General features: G+C 43.2%; 1 protein-coding gene across 1 annotated transcript in view; it reads left to right on the top strand.

Moving 5' to 3' along the window:
• The first annotated feature begins 4,769 nt into the window (after nucleotides 1–4,769).
• Nucleotides 4,770–16,917, top strand: part of CREB3L2 (cAMP responsive element binding protein 3 like 2) — a 110,330-nt gene continuing 98,182 nt past the window's right edge. The window contains exon 1 of the mRNA XM_048830447.2: nucleotides 4,770–5,319. Within this exon, the coding sequence (XP_048686404.2) occupies nucleotides 5,218–5,319 (102 nt within the window). The 5' untranslated portion in view covers nucleotides 4,770–5,217. The remainder of the gene's footprint in view (nucleotides 5,320–16,917) is intronic.

Raw genomic sequence — 16,917 nt, 5'->3', positions numbered from 1 at the left:
CCCCTTAGACAGTCTGTGGACCCTAAGGTTGAAAACCGCTGGGCTAAGTGTACACTAATGAGCAACTAATTGCATGCCTAGTTGCTGTTAAATAGTAGATATCATTTAATTAGAAACATTTGGTATCAACATCTGACACAATAGCCATTTTTGTTCTAGGCTTCACTTGCTGTGTAATCTGTTGATAATGGGCAATTGAAAAGTTGCTCATTTTATAGTGTCCTACTTTCACTTTTTAAAAAGTGAAATAATTTTGGTGAAAAATGACAGATTGGATAATCTAATCCATCTCTAAATTCTATGACTCAGTCTCTAGGCCAGTGCAGAAATATTCCCTATAGAACAGGGGTAGGCAACCTGTGGCACACGAGATGATTTTCAGTGGCACTCACACTGCCCAGGTCCTGGCCACCGGTCCAGGGGGGCTCTGCATTTTAATTTAATTTTAAATGAAGTTTCTTAAACATTTTTTAAAACCTTATTTACTTTACATACAACAATAGTTTAGTTCTATATTATAGACTTATAGAAAGAGACCATCTAAAAACGTTAAAATGTATTACTGGCACGCGAAACCTTAAATTAGAGTGAATAAATGAAGACTTGGCACACCACTTCTGACAGGTTGCTGACCCCTGCTATAGAACATAGTCCTCTGATGTTCTGCCCACAGGACAGGTATGGTACAAGCAGTGGCAGTGCAAATTCACCCATATGTCCCCTCTTATTGTGCTTCAGCTTTGTTCTCGGGAGTTAGTTCAACTGCTAGGCTCATTCAGTTCTTGGCCTCTCTCCGGCTACCAACTAGGATCAATAAATAGGATTGAAATAATCAGTGAATTTCATGCAGGCCACAGAACAATTGTCAGATGCCAATGACTCAGTCTCTACCACCTTTGCCCTAGAGGAAGACTACTTCCTATTATTACCAGTGCTGTAAAACAAACTGCCTCCACTTTGACCTCTACTTCAGATCCCTTTTGTTTTTCATACGATATCACCAAAACTTCATAGTTTAACTGTATTTATACCTCCTACTGTATTTTCCACTCCATGTATCTGAGGAAGTGGGTTTTAGCCCACAAGAGCTTACGCTCAAATAAATTTGTTAGTCTCTAAGGTGCCACAAGGACTTCTCATTGTTTTTGCTGATACAGACTAACATGGCTACCCCTCTGAAACAGTTTAACTTGTCACTGCTCTGTGTAGCTGCTTATGTCACAGAACTCCCTCCTGATGTACAGGACTTATGTTTTATATTCCAGGGATTTATAATTCACCCATCAGTACTCTCCTTTTCTCTCATGCAACAGTATTTGCTTTTGCTATTAAATGCAGAAAGCGTCATCTGTACTCTGAGGTAAATCACTAAGCTAACAGCCAAGACAGTATGCCTAAATAAACAGTCATCTGTTAATGTAAAGGCTGCTCTCATTCTTAAACTTAATTTATTTGTTTTCCTTCTTCCCCTCCCAGTGCTATTTGCTGGGTGGAGTATGAATGTGGGAGATCCTGGGGCATAATTGCCCATAAGGATCTCTGACAGGAAGAAAAGTAATTTATTGGTTTGTTACTGCAAACACTCTTCAGTTCATGCCTTAAGCCATTTTGCGTTTGGGTGACAGTGAAAATTTAGGTTCATGACATCAATTATAAAATACCACCCAGGGGTGTGTGCACGAGAGAAGGGAAGAGAAAGGCAGGGATCTTGAAGTCTAGAGATGTAAGTTTAGCAGAAATACCAGCTGCTGCTGCAAGACAGGAGCTAAAGTTAGTATACAAGGTGGGGGTAATTGAAGTGCTACAGGACAGAGTATTTCTACATTTCATATTTATAGGGCAGTAGCATGCAGAAACTCATGAGGATCAGGCCACATTGTGTTTGGCACTGTACAAATGCAAAGCCAATCACTGACCTGACCAGTTTGCAACTGAAGATGAGTGACACATGAAAGGTGTCAGGGGAGGGATACAATAAAATGTAAGCAGGTTATATATACACACATTTATGATTTAAAAAAAAATCAAAGTGCTTCATGCCCTCAACCTAGCAAACATTAATTATCTAATTTCTTATAGACTTCATGACAGAGGGTGGGCTGTGGAGGAGGGAAAGTGGCGGGCAGGGGGCTTATGGATCAGTGCAGAGAGGATGTTTTGTGTGGAAGAAAGCCTCAGACCATGTGTATGAGAAGCTGACAGATGAGGTTGGCATCTCTAATGGCTGGGGTTAAGGAGGAGTAGTACTCCGGGGGTTGGGGGTGGGGAATTCTGCACACAATATTTTAAAATTCTGCATATTTTATTTGTCAAAACAACAATATAATCATGCCAGTTTTAATTATGTTGGTAATTTATTTCAAAATACCTGTCAGCAAGTAATACCTGTAACAATGCGGACAACAAAAAATGTTCAGGAAATGTTTTGGACAAATAGATTCCTTACTAGACATATTAATACAGAACTTTGAGTAATAATTCATTTAAACTACAGTACAGATACTTATTTCCCACACCCCTCAGAAACAGGGCAAAGGCTTGGGGGAGTCAGAGGTAATGGAGGAGCTGAGGGAGAGGGAAGTAATTGGTGGGAGTGAACTTGGAGGGTGGTTGGGGGTGGAGGGGAGAAGTATGGAACAGGTTTTTTGGGGGGAATTGTTAGCGAGTTGGGGAGCCTCCCCCATGCAGACCCTGGCTGACCCCTAGCCTCTCCCATTCAGTCAGGAATATCTGTCCAGTCCCTGTCTTTCCCAGCATCCCCTCCTCCTCTCCTCATATGTCCCTGCACCCCCTCCCATTCAGCTCCTGGCTCAATGCTGTTGCCCCATTAGTTCCTGTGCCACCACCCCAGTCTGTCCCCCTCAATAGCCTTTCTGAACCCCAGTCTACATGACTCCCCTCAGCAGCCCAATATGCCTCACTCTGTCCATCCCCCATATATACGCCATCCCCCCCTCACCTGGCCCCACAAGCAGGATACTGTGAGAAAAAGCAGCCTACAGTCTCTCCCTCTCTGTGGCAGGCCACCTTCTCTTTTGGCACTACAGCAGCCCCTGCTGGGCAAACCGTGTAATTGCACCACCTCTCCAATAGAATGTATTTTTCTGCAGAGAAAAAAATATCTGCAGGGGGATATGAATGCTGCACAGGTGCATAATTCCCTCAGGAGTAGAACAGACACAGTGACAAAGGGCCCTGTACACAAAGGCAAATACTATGAACTAGTTTGCCTGTAGAGCTGGTTAGAAATGGCATCTCTGCTCTGCAGCAAACTTTGGCATTTCAAAACTTGCCATTCCACAGCTGAATGAAAAGTCTAGATTTCCCACAACATGAAATGTTTGAAATATTTTATTTTAGAAATCTTGAAACTATCTTTTTGAAGTGTTTTGACTTTTACATTACTTTATAAATTATATTATAACAAAGTTGTAACTTCCCCTTAAATGTTATGAAATCAATACCTTTCCACAGAAAAATCTGATTTAGCTGATTCAGCATTTTTCCACTGGGAGACTGTTTCATCAGAAACTTTTTGACCAGCTCCAGTTGTATGCTGGTGGACCAACTCACTGGCCCAGGAGCAATCAATGCCACACAGTAGAGTCTGTTTTAGGCTATTATCTCAAAGCACAATTTATTGGTTAAACAGAAAACATAAGCAAAGTAAAGGAGCTCCTCTGCCTAGCATGGAGCCACAATTCCCCAAAGGCTTTACCCTCACCTTTCTCAGCCCCTCTGGGTCCTTGACCCAACTGTATGAGTCTACCTAGTCCCTGCAGTGCTTGCTCTCCAGCATGTTTGCTTAAGAGTCTCTAAATAGCCAAGTTCTTTCCACTAGTTCAGCTTCTACTACAAACCCTCCTAATAGTTCTCCAGCCCAATTGGCCACTTGCTGGCCTTTATAAGAGCCAAGTGCTCTTCAGTCTATCACTTGACATCTAGCCCCATAGCCTCACCTGGGACACAGCTGATCAGACACAGGTGGGGCTGGCCCATGTCCTCTTAAAGGGGCCAGTCACCCTGTGAAATGTAATTTCACATCATTTGAATGTTTAAAAACTTATAGCAAATCTGGGATTTAGGGTTCTATCTTACGAAGTGCAGAGCACCCTGCGGGCCCTGACCCAGCACAGCACTAAAGCATGGGCTTAGTTTTAAGCACGTGAGTAATCCCAGTGTGACCTGTGCCAGTACCTGGCAGATCAGAAGGCAGGGCAATCAATCAGAGCAAGGGATTGGGACTACATAAACAGTTTCAACCTAGCCTTTCAGAGCAAAATAGTTGTGACAACTGGAAGGAGATTGCAAGTGCCTCATGGAAGCGCACAGCAAACTCTTGTGTGTTGTAAGATGGCTTTAGGCTAACTGCGGAATGAGACACAGAACTGCCAGGTCCGGGGAAGGCCTCCAGCCTGCCTGTTTCCCCAGCTGTGTGTATTCTCACCGCACTCACTGTTTTGATTTTCGCTTCTCAAGCGCGGGCGGGGCTTTCCCCAGGCTGTATTCTTGTCGCTATTGCATTGGCTAAAGCAACTGTCAGTCCCACAGTTTTGCTGGGCCAGCGGCGCAGCTGGGAGGGTGGGGGCAGGTTCTATTGGCCAAAGGAAAGCAAATCCATAGGCCACGGTGGGGCATGGGAGGGGCCCCCCACTGGTGGAAGCAGGCCAGGGAACCCCCGCCCACATTCCACAGCTGGAGAGGTGTGGGAAATAGTGCAGTCCGGAGGCTAGTTCCTTAATTCTGATTGGGCAGAGTCTTTGAAACCAGCCAGCTTCCCTTCAGTGATTGGCAGTTTTCATGGAGGGGGAGCCAGCATCTGAAGCGGGTGGGGAAGAAAGGCTGCTGGTGTCAGTCTGACTCTCGACTCTGAGCAGCTGTGGGGAGGGTCTCCAGCTGATAGAGGAAACTCACTACCTATTAAACACACACACACACACACACATTCTAATGCAGAGCAACTGTGTGCAAACAATACGGGTATTGCAGCTCTGAGCACTGGAGAAAAGAGAGTAGGGCTTGTTCTAGAAATTTGTCTCAACTTAAATTGATATAGTTATAGCGTTTGAGGGAGTATTAAGTACAAAGAGAGTGAGGAGAAGGAGAGCTTTGGTCATATGGAATAAGGCTGCTGCGTGTGAGCAGAGTACCAATAGTGAAGTGTGCCCAAATACACATACCCTATCTCCCTTGGCTTTATTGTGGTTCTAATTGATCATGGAAGTATTGGAAAATGGGGAGCAGAACCTGTTGCACTGGGATCGAAAGCTGAGTGAGCTGTCAGAACTGGTGGACTCCGATTCCCTGCTAAACAATACGGTGAGAAACAGCAGTGTTGGGCTGTTTGTTTGTCTTCTGTACGGACACTAACGTGTGTTCGTCTTGTCAAAGCGGGAGGGTGTGTAGTAATTCTAATGTGGGGGACAGCCCCTCTCTTTGGGGGTGGAGGAGCAGGAGTTGGGCTAGCACCCATCTGCCTGGAGTTAAGCTGCTGTGTTATCAGGAGTTCTTGTGAATACTCGGTGTAGGAGGTGTTCAGAAGTCTTCTTTATGAAATTATGAATGTGCCTGAAAAGTATGAGTCATACCCTTTTCCTTCCCTTTAAGCCTAGCTTTTCTTTGTCATTCCAGCTGGGTGGCTGAAGAAACCCAGGGTAGAGCTGGGCCCCATTTGGGTTATGTATTTGGGGGAAGCCCTAAAATGGCTTTACAGTTAATAATGAAGGGGGGAGGGAGTCTGGCGTTTGGAATTTTAATTGGGGTGGTAACTAGAAAAATAGATGCAACCAGGACATTACTGAAATGCATTTTCATTTCTTCACATCTTTCCAAATGAGAGTGACTGTGAGCATACAGAGAGAACCCTTAGAGTGCATTAAGGTGCTGTTGGATCCTAAGCCATTTTAAAAATGACTGAAATTTCATATTTCATTTAAACTGTAGCGGCAGCCATGGGTGTGTAACTTTGTAGTTTGCATTCCTCCTCTTCCCCCCCCCCCCCCCCCGTGTAAATTTAAGAGGTTTGTAAAGGTTTAACTTAAAGCATCAGTAAGAAAATAACAGACTTCAGGACTTTACCATAGTGGGTTTATTCTGCAATTGGATGAAATCCAAGACTTTGAAATTCTGAGGAACTGGTTCCTGTGTTTCTGCAGTCTACCACCATCATTAGAGGTTATGCTTGAAAGGGAGTTGGAGCCCTACCTCCTACAAGATTTTTGTGGTGGATTGGGGGTATAAGGAGAGAAAGAACACTTCATCCCCATCTGAAAAATGCACTAACTGTTATCAAAGGCACAGCTGCAGCCAGATGTATGATTTACTGCAGTGTGCAAAAAAAGCCACTTCACCCAAAATAAGGCCAAAAGTGGGTTTTCCCAGGGCATCACGCGAAAGGGGGGAAATGAAGTTCCTCCAGGCAAACAATGCAGAATACTATGCAGTCTTCCATAGCCAGGTCAGAGGAAAAAGTATATTCTACTGAAGATCTTAATTTTTTATAGTGGCTGACAAACTCTTGTTGGGTGGAAATGGGCCAACCTTTGACTGAATTCTACAAAATATTGAAGAAAAATTGGTTTGTGTGTTTAGTGTACCAAGTGATTAAATTCTACCATGGTGCAGATTACATTATTTTACTAGTTGCTGTAAAGCTGAGAATTTGGAATTGACTCTCTGTTTAGTAGGCTTTTAGTTTATTGGGATGCAGAGTTGTGGCTGTGTTGGTCCTAGGATATTTGAGAGACAAGGTGGGTGAAATAATATATTTTATTGGACCACTACAAAAAAGTTTATTTGGACATAGGATAGGGAGGCATATAAATAACTGTTCAGTGCAACAGTTCATAGCTTCTGGCTACAGAAACCCTCACTATAAACATGCGTCTAACCCTGGCATGTGAAATGCTTTACAGGGACTTTCCTATGGCATGGCTAAGCGATCCCTCTGGTAAGTTCTTCCTCATAGGCTGTCTGTCTTAAGGGGGGAAAAAGGTGTGTTAATTGGCATGTTAAAACTACAATTACACTAAAATCCCTATGTAAACAAGGTATTAAAATCCTAATGTAGACAAAGATAGTGGTAGTACTAGTGTGCTAGTTAACCCATCTTTTTTCCCTGGTGTGAACATGGCCTTTGATTAGTTTAAAATTGCACTTGAATCCTCAGATTCCAGTTTACTTGCTTTTGGTAGCAGCTGTTGGTGAAGCTGTAGGCATGTTTGTCTCTGTTCTTCCCTGGAAGTACATTGTATAATCTCTGGACTGAAGTCATGAGCCCCACTCTTCACCACTGCCTACCATAACAGTTATGGCAACTTTATTTTTGGCTGGGGCTCCCTTTCCCTTTGGAGACCATCAGTGGGGCTTAACATATCAAAGGGGCTGTGGTTCTGTCACAAGGGTCTTTTGTCTTTCTCCCCTCCAACTCTGATCTTGTCCTGCAAAGGCAAAATGTTTGATCACTTCCTATCAGTCCTGGCAACCTGAGATGAAGATCATTAGCTGTACTCTTTTTTTTTTTCTCTTCCATGGAAATGCAGAGTCCCAGCATTAGGTTACCATGCTGGTTTCCAATATTAACCGCCTTTCTATGGTGGGAAATTACTGTTGCAGCTATTTTATGCCTTTAAAAAACAAAGATGCAAAGTCCTCGGGGGAATAGCTATAAAGGGCCAACAAATATCTGAATTTTAACTCTATTTGCCAACCTCTCTCTCTTTCTACTACCTATCTTAAAAACAACAAAAAGTAAAACAAGAAGAAAAGAAAACCCCAGCCTCAACCAAACCAGTGTTAGGCCGCCAGCTGTTACTTGTCTCTAACGCAGGAGGTGTTTTGTGGGCATGGGCTGGCCTTTCAGGCCTGCAGACCTTAGTCTCTGATCTCAAGAAAACATTACTCATTTTCACCTAAGTGTGTGGGTGGAGAGGGTGCATTCAAGTCCAATGTGTGTGCACAGCGTAAAGTAATAACAGTTGACAATGGTGAATCTCTGCTCAGGAAAAGTCCAAGATTGTAATTCCAGGGACTACTGGAGGTGAGGGGTGAGGTGTGGTGGCAGAGCTGTATGAGGAAGCTTGCTCAGCATTTACCTGTGCTATGCCTGGCTCAGTTTAGGCAGTCTTATCTGTGCCTCACTTTTGTGAGTACTAATATACCCAGGTAAATAAATAAAGGGAATAAAAGGTTTTCATCTGTGAACTCTGACATACCATAGTGCCCCTGTGCAGTGTCATAATTCTGCATCACAGCAAAGATCTTGTGTTAATCTATGTGCAGAAACATGAATAACCATATAAGGCCTAACTTGCTGTGTGCTGGGCAGTGTGGTCTTAGGGTCCTAGGAAGCATGCCTGTTGCAAGTTCCGAAGTTTAATGCAACTAGAAGGCAGGCTGTCAGTTACATACTGTAACTGTGTTTCTTTAACTATCCCGTTTAACTGCTTTGTCATTGAAATTTCTTATGCCTTGCACAATTTATATCTTCAGATAGCTCAGTGGGAAAGCAATCCTATGTTAGATTTCTTTAATGAGCTGGTAGGAGCTTTAGTGACAGGAAGCTCTGCACTGTTCTGTTGAAGGGTGCGCGCACGCTCTATTTAAAAAAAAAAAAAATTAAAAGAAACGTCCCTTGTTTCAATCAGAACCCCTCTGAGAATATTCTGTTGGATTTTATAGCTGTGTTTGGGATGTTACTTCCAGTTACTGTTTGGATCTTCGTCAGTGACAAAGGTTGAATTGCCATTCTAATTCATACTGTCAACCAGAAGTATTTCCCTAATTAAAGCCCAGAGCTTGGGTGAGAAATTGTGGCCACGCAACATACATGTGTTTTTCCCAGTAGGGTGACCAGATGTCCTGATTTTATAGGGACAGTCTTGATATTCAGGGCTTTTTCTTATATAGGCGTCTATCATCCCCCCCCCGCACTGTCCTGAATTTTTACACTTGCTATCTTTGGTCACCCTATTTCCGAATCCAGTTACTGGCTACTTGAAATGTGTATAGCTTGCAAAATAAATGACATTCTGGAGGCCCAGTGGTCAGAAACAGTGCTCCTGCGTCTGCTGTGTTGTGTGGCAACTAATCCTACTTAGGCATTGACTCTTAGGAGCATGTAGGAAGAGGCCTCTGAAGGGACCCAAACAGAGGCAAGAAATTGATCTGTTTGTTTGGAAGAATTCTGAGTGAAGCCACCAATAGAAGGAGAAACAAAAGCGACCAATAGTATGAATGATGAAGTGGGTTTATTTCAAAAAGAGAGGATGGTATGATTATTTTGACTATTTATATTTTGCGTAGTAATCCCTCACAGGGAAAGAAAAACATCTATTCCTACAGTCACCCGCACTATTTGCAAGGTACAGTTTCTGTGGAGGAATATGTTGTGCCTGCTGTAATGAAGTACAAACTCCCCAACTACCTTTCATAGAGCTTCTCAACTGAGTAAAAAAATTAGCTTTTCTCTGGTTCAGACTTCAGATTCTGTAGGATTCATTCGCTTAGCTGCTTCTGCAAGTTTCTTTGCTTGGTGTGTCCGTAAATAGCAACGGGAGTGCACAGTGAGGAGTCTGTAGTGCCCCTGTAGACCTGCGGCTGTCAGATTTACATGCTTTCAGCTGTTTGTCTGCTTAGTGGGATGATCACCACAGATATATTTGCTTGATCACTTCTCTCTCAAATGATATGCTGACCCTCCCATGTTCCCTAGTGAAGTGCTAGTGTCATGTCACTGTCTTGTTGGCAGCCAATGGCATGCAGATTGAGTCTTCCTCTGGGTTTTGCCTATTCTTGTCTGGGCACATAGCTGTGATTTAAATGTAAAAAAGCTGGTAATACAGTCCCATTAGAGCCATCTCAGAAGATGGACATGCACCATTATAAAAGCTGCTTACAAATCCCAATCTTCAGCAGACACCTCTGTGCTAGTGAAACTGGTATCCCACCTTGTGAATAGGCATCCTGTCCTCTAAGCAGAAAGACATATGTATGCATTTAGGAAAGATGTGAACAGCCTTTATGCCTATTCAAAACCCCTCTCAATCTTCTATTAATGTGTAATAGACAAAAGAAAAAAACGGTGATAGGAAAACTTATGGGCAGGAGGAAGGATCTACTTTCCTTCTGCAGTCAAATATGTGGTGTATGTATATATAAAAAAATGAAATTTCTGTCACTGAAATATTGCCTGAGAGACAGCTGCCTTTATATAGTTAAAAATGCTTTAACCATACGCCCCCAAAGCAGTTCAAGATTCAAATTATTAATTGGAGCTGTGTCGACAAAGCGTAATTGTACAAATACATTTAAACACATAACTATTTAAAATCAAGGCTCTACTGTAGTTAAATTGCCCATGGCCAGATTCAGCTCCCTGGGACTTCTGTGGTTTTTTTTTCTTCTTGTCATAGCTGGAGATCTCAGCAGTGCCTAAAGCACCATAAGGAACGCTGCTCCCCACTCCACTGTATCTGTTGGTGACATCCTCTGAAACAGAGCCCTGAGGAGCTGCATGCAGGTCTTGGTGGGCAGCAGACCTTTTAGGTAACTGTTCAAAAGACAGTGTAACAGTGGAATTCAAGTCTGCATAAGCTGACCTGCAGTTGATGCCACCCCAGCAGGGCTGTGTGCCTCCGTGACAAATACCAGGTCCTGATACAGATGGATAAATCTGTTGACAAAATGCTCTGTCAGATGCCAACTACCTGTTCCATTTCTAGAAGGCAGTCAAAAGGCAAATGGTTCTTTGTAAAGAACTTTTAAATGTCAAAAGCGTATCCAATTCCCATGAGGCAATCTCGTTCCCATTTTGTTGTTTTTACCTATTTATCACTTGATTCTGCTTCTGTATGGCAGTAGAATGCAGCTGGATTTAATATCAGTATTGAACTAGAACATCAGCGTTCTAAAGGTGATGCATGGGGAGCAGAATTGGAGGTGTGTTTGGCCATTTGGAGAAGGTATGTTGGACATAGTTTACTTAAATATTTTAGGCCTAAATTTTCAGAAGTGACCAGTGAATTTGCGTATCTGAATTCTTGAGTACTCAACTTGAGACACTTCAGAGGGGCCCAATTTCTGAAAGTGCTGAGTATTTGCCTTCTGAAAATGGAGGCTTTGAAAGGGCTGCAAGTTGGGCATCTAAAAATTTGAAATGGTCCAAAACTCTAGCCATTTCTGAAAATTTAGGCCTGAATGTAGGCTTCAGTATACCATTTGCATGAGCTATGTAAATCCATGAGGACACTACAGTTGATGCCATGGATGCTTCAAGTTCTGAACACCTGCAGAGTGTGGGCCTGTAGGGTGTATGCAGTCAGTTTGCATGTGCAAAGGAATGTATTGTCCGCTCTGGAGTCTCAACAGGATGATCATGCTTTCCTTGTTTGATGCACCTGAACAAAAATAAAACCAAACTTAAAGTTCAATAATGTCAGAGTTCAGAAGTGTCCCCTAAGAAGAGTTGGGGAAACTTTGAGCTGTTCTTATCTCTTCAGATAAATTGTCCATTACAGGCTAATGAATCTCACTAGGAATTTGCAGTGACTCATTTTCTCTGTCTCACAAACACCCTGATGGCTGTCATCTGCTTAGTATTCTGTTGACTTCTGTAGAAAGAGTACATCTGAATGGGCTTTCTTGGATTGCCTGTGTTTTTCAATGTGTGGCACTTGGGGCTATATTTCATTTGTTAATTATATCTGATATGATGCTTAATTTTACATACACACTGCAAAATTCAATGTTTCCACAGCATGTGTACCTGGGCCTGGAGTGTGCTTTGTTGATTTAATATATTTTTTGGCAGGGTAGCCAAGTTATGGCTTCTGTGAAAAACATAACTGTGTTGTCTTAAATGCCTGTAAAATCCTGGGTTAATGTAACTTTTTATTTAATTTTTTTTTGATTTTTGAGAGTGCTCGTACATTTATTTAAAAGTGCAATTCACCATATTGCACATTTTAGTTTTAACTCTGCCTGCGTAAGGAGTTGACTAAAGACTCATCTGTCATTGCTTCTCATCTGTAACTGGGCATGGAAGGCAATTCTGCAGCTTTGTAGCCTAATGTGACATCACTAATCAGGTCATCTAAAGAATTGGCCCATGCTCCCCAGTAAAGAGAAAAGTGAAGATATACATTTAAATAAACAACTTGGAGACAGTCTTTATAAATTATGAAGGAGCTGAATAACTTTTGAAACAAACTACTTATGCTCTACACTTCCAATTTAAAGCCATTTTTTAAAAAAAAAAAAGAGGAACACAGTTATTTACAAGAGATTTGCTGAATATTTGAACTATCTCTGATCTAAAAGCTGACTGAGAGAAGCACATGGTGCTTTGAAACTTTACCCTTACCATCATATTTCCTGCCAATTAAATTTAGAAAAATAAGGGTATTGGATTTTCTCCAGCTGGGCTGCTTTTGACTGACGTGTAACTGTACATTTTAAGGTGCTGAATCTGTGGTGATGATTGAGGTAGAGAAGAGCGATCTGTTCTGAGAATGACATTGGGACATGTGTGATAGCAAGTGTGCCCACGTAGCACAGAAAACACAATTTTTGGTACCTTGTGGAAGCCTGTAGTCAACAACATTCCAGCTAAATGTTTCTCAAGACTTAGAAGGATCCTGTTGACGATATGTAAAAGTATATTGCTAATCAAGGAAGTGGGTAGTGTGTGATAGTCTGGACAAATGAATGTATCATTCATGTTGTTACTCGAACTGGGTTGTCCTACAGCTGGGAACCGAGAGCTTTTCATTTGGCTAAGCTGTGGGAAGAGAGTACAGTCTTAAAATTCCTCACAGATCTCTGTACCATACTTTAAAGAGCTCTTTTCAGGCCTAGCCTAGAAAAGGTGGCAACTGTGCAAGCCTTGTACTATCCTTTTCAAATAGATTTTTGGAATAAAACTGGGTTCTTCTCAATCTTTCTTTTTATGAGCATCAATATCTTCCATAGCAGTAACGATAGGCTACCAGGCAGATGACAGTCCCCAACCCACATTTGGGATAGTTTAACTTCATTCTGCTGTTTTCTGGCTGTCACTTCCTCATTGATATTCTTGCAGCAGTTATATTCTGTCTGTCTCCTCTTCCTCTCCAAATAGAGCCTCCTAGCTCTTGATTATCTTGTCTAGGATTTCTTTGGCTTCAGACAAGCAAAAAAGTTTACCGTTGTTCTCGATATTAAAATAGGGCCTGTGACCAAATCCCTCTTGCCTCCTCCTTGTCTTTTAGCTTCTCTTGTTTGCCTGCTGCAACCTGATGGCAGCACAACTCACTGGGATAGGACTCCTGTGCCCAAGCCCATTGACCAAGACTTTGGAAGTGGAGTAACTTATTCTGGAATAGAATCACTTTTATTCCAGAATAGCATATCCACACGGGTGTTACACCAGCATAGCTAATAGAATATTCTGCCATAGCTATACTGGGAAATTTCCCTGTGTAGATAAGTGCTTACACTTCTCATGAGCTAAACTAGATGAGGCATTCTCAGCTTAATTTAAGCAAGAGAAAGGAAAGTGAAGAGCTTGCATGCCATGAAGGCAGTCGTCCTTTCTGACTACCTTAGTCAGCCTGTTAGCATCACACATCGGTTAGATACCAATTCAGCTTGTGCTTCCAGAGATCTTTTATTGGGGCCTGCTTCCCACCCTGGATCCAGGGCCATAATCTCCACTTTTCAAATCTGACTTCTCCTGTTACCTGAACACACTAGGATATGGATTTGCTGCTTTCCCTAGGAGGGCAAAAGGCCCTTTAATGGTTAATAGCCACCTTTCAAAGGCTTAACCTGGCTCCAATATCAACTCCTTGGCTGCTATTATCTAGTTTGTAAGGCCCAGTGTTAAAATCCCATAAACAATTAGTCCTTTGCCAAGAAATGTGAATAATGAACTGGTCCCCAAGACTTCTGTCACAACATAGCTCTGGACAAGCTTTCACAATTCAGGGGAGAAAGCCCTGTCTTTGCCTTCCCTCTGGGGCGCCTCTCTCATTCAATACCATGTAGAAGAGTGAAACAGAAGTCAGTCTCTCTAGACAGAGACCCCTTTACTGGCAGAGGTAACCATGACACTCCGAGTAGCAGGGACTGAGAAAATCAGCTTAAGTCTTTCAGTGATAGGGGCTTTTGATTGTCTCTTGCAGTCTCAGATCTCATTTAGAGCTGCCTTAGTCTTCCAAATATATATATTGGGAACTTAGGTCCTGTACTATGGCTCTAGTTCTCTATTGGGAAAGGCTTCCTCCATAGCACCTCACTACTTTGTGGGAGGCAGGTGGCATGCAGTGGAGAGAGTCCAGGTGACCTACAGGTTGCCCCTTGTAACTGCTCTAAAGTAAATGCTGCTGTATTGAAATCGCAAGTTGAGAGAGAGAAAATATAGCGGAAGAGTAGGTTTCCGAGTAGCAGCCGTGTTAGTCTGTATCCGCAAAAAGAAAAGGGGTACTTGAGGCACCTTAGAGACTAACAAATTTGTTTGAGTATAGTGGAAGAGTGTAAACAGCATTCCTCCTTGGTTAGGAGCAAATTATTAAATACTATTGGGGTTAGGCATGTTCTGTTTAAGCTGCAGATGAGGGACTGAGGCAAATATACGGGATGCATAATAATAGATTTAGCCTTGTGGAGCCTTTTTTTGGCAGCAAACCTTACCTTTTTGCAGTTGATTCAACATTTCTGACCTAAGTAATGCACAATAACGAAGGCTGGAGGAAAAAGATCAGATGGTAAATACATAAAATATAGCAAATGAATGTAAAATATATTTTTGTTCTCTTCCCTTCCCCCAGCTTTTGTGTGTTGCTTGTCGTCTTAAACCCTACATCCTTTAGGGTAGAGACTATATTTGCTTCTGTGTCTGTACAGTGACTAACAGCATGAAGCCCTGATTCAAGCAGGAGCCTCTGGGCTATACTAAATACAAACATTAAACATGAGGGGAATGGAGGCTAACGTCCCTCTAGAATGAGGGACACTGTTCGTCAGGAGGCCAAGTTGAGGGGTTGGAGAGGCACTGAGAGGAAAGAAACAGCATAAATAAAGGATGGGATATCCGATGAAGTGAGCTGTATCTCACAAAAGCTTATGCTCAAATTTGTTAGTCTCTAAGGTGCCACAAGTACTCCTTTTCTTTTAGCTAGATAGGATGGACGTATGTAAATAGAGCAGTCTCTGCAGCTGCCTTTGATCCAAGTGAGTTACTGTGAAGATGCCGGTGACCAACCTGAGCCTGAGAAGGAGCCAGAATTTACCAGTGTACATTGCCAAAGAGCCACAGTATACATCAGGAGCCCCATCAGCCCCCCCGCCCCAGCACCTCCTGCCCACCGGCAGCCCTGCCTATCAGCCTCTCCCTCTCCCTCCCCGTGCCTCCTGCCCACCGCAATCAGCTGTTTTGCAGTGTATGGGAGACTCTGGGATGGAGGGGGGAGGAACAAGGATGCAACAGGCTCAGGGGAGGGGGCAGGAAGGGGTGGAGTGGGAGCAGAGCCTGGAGTTGAGCAGTGGAAAGTTGGCACCTGTAGCTTCAGCTCCAGAGTCAGCACCTATGCAAGGAGCTGCATATTAACTTCTGAAGAGCTGCATGTGGCTCTGCATTGGGCAGGGCAGGGGCAAACTAACATGCCTAGCAGGTGGCTGTTGAGGGGTCGTGGCACGTGTCTGTGCTGCTGGCCCTCTTCTTCTCCTCCTCCTCCTCGCGCTCTTCCTGTGGCTGGGCTTGAGCTGTGGTACATGCCCTGCGGCGAACCGCAGTCTGTCTGTCGCTCCATTGCTGGCACCCAGGAGCTGGAGGTATGTGTATTCCCATGTCTGAGTGCTGGGAATGCCCCCATCCCAGCCTTATACCCCTTGTAGCTCTCTCCCACCCATCCTCTCCACCTCCCAGAGCTGCCACCCTCATGTCCTTCACTCCCTGCACCCCATTCACCTCCATACACTGCTGCACTTCCATTATGTCCATATACACGCCTGTGCCTCCTGCCTCTCCCTGAATCTCCATCCACCCTACGTACCACCCCACCCCTCCTCTCTCCTTCACTGCCCCCTCTCTCACCCCCACCCTGCTCTCATCCTTGGCCTCTTTCCTCCACCCTCCTCCCTCCTTGGCTGGGTGTGCCTGTGTAGGCAAGTATGTGCATACATGCATTGTATGTGTGTAAGAGACTGTGTACCTTTGTGTAGGGAGGTGTGCATATACCTGTGTGAATAAAATTTGGAGTCTAACTCTGACTTATTCCTCTTTCTGTCTTACACACACAAAAATTGATGACCTAAAAGGTGTGTTCATATCGTAACAAATCTTTAAAAGAAAAGGGAACTCTAAAAGAATGTATTATTTCTTAAAAAGTGAATATTGTTGACTAGTAATTGAAGAAGAGCCAATGTATCATACATTTCTCCCCACCTTTGTGTAGCTACATTATCAGCTCTTTGTTGCAGGCTCTCTTTATGTATCTGTCCAGCACCTACCACCTTGGAGCCCTGATCTTAGTTGGGGTCCCGAGGCAATAAACAACAATTGTAAAAATAAATAATGTGGAAGTATATGTGTTTGTGCATGCTAGATGTGTACACATGGATATGTGTGTATCTGCATGTAGGTGTGCGAGTCCGTTTCTACAGATTTATTTATATAGGTATAGGGACAGGTGTGCATTTCTGTGGTTGTGCTCTATGGATTTCTATTTGGGCTTCAGGAGTGGGCCTTTAACAGACCCATTGCAGCTGGAATAACGTATGGTCCTTATTCCCCGCACAAAATTACAGTAACTTTAGTGAACAAAAAACATGGAGCTGATTATGAAAAATGGGAGGAGGGGAGGGAAAGAATCATGAAAATCTTTCTTTGAAACTTTTTTTTAATTACCCTTTTGGACTATTTTGCTGCCAGCTCTAGTG

Source organism: Caretta caretta, chromosome 1 (assembly GCF_965140235.1).
Source record: "Caretta caretta isolate rCarCar2 chromosome 1, rCarCar1.hap1, whole genome shotgun sequence".
Classification (NCBI taxonomy): Eukaryota; Metazoa; Chordata; order Testudines; family Cheloniidae; genus Caretta; species Caretta caretta.
Note: the sequence above shows the minus strand (reverse complement) of the source record. Positions and strands in the feature narration are given on the sequence as shown.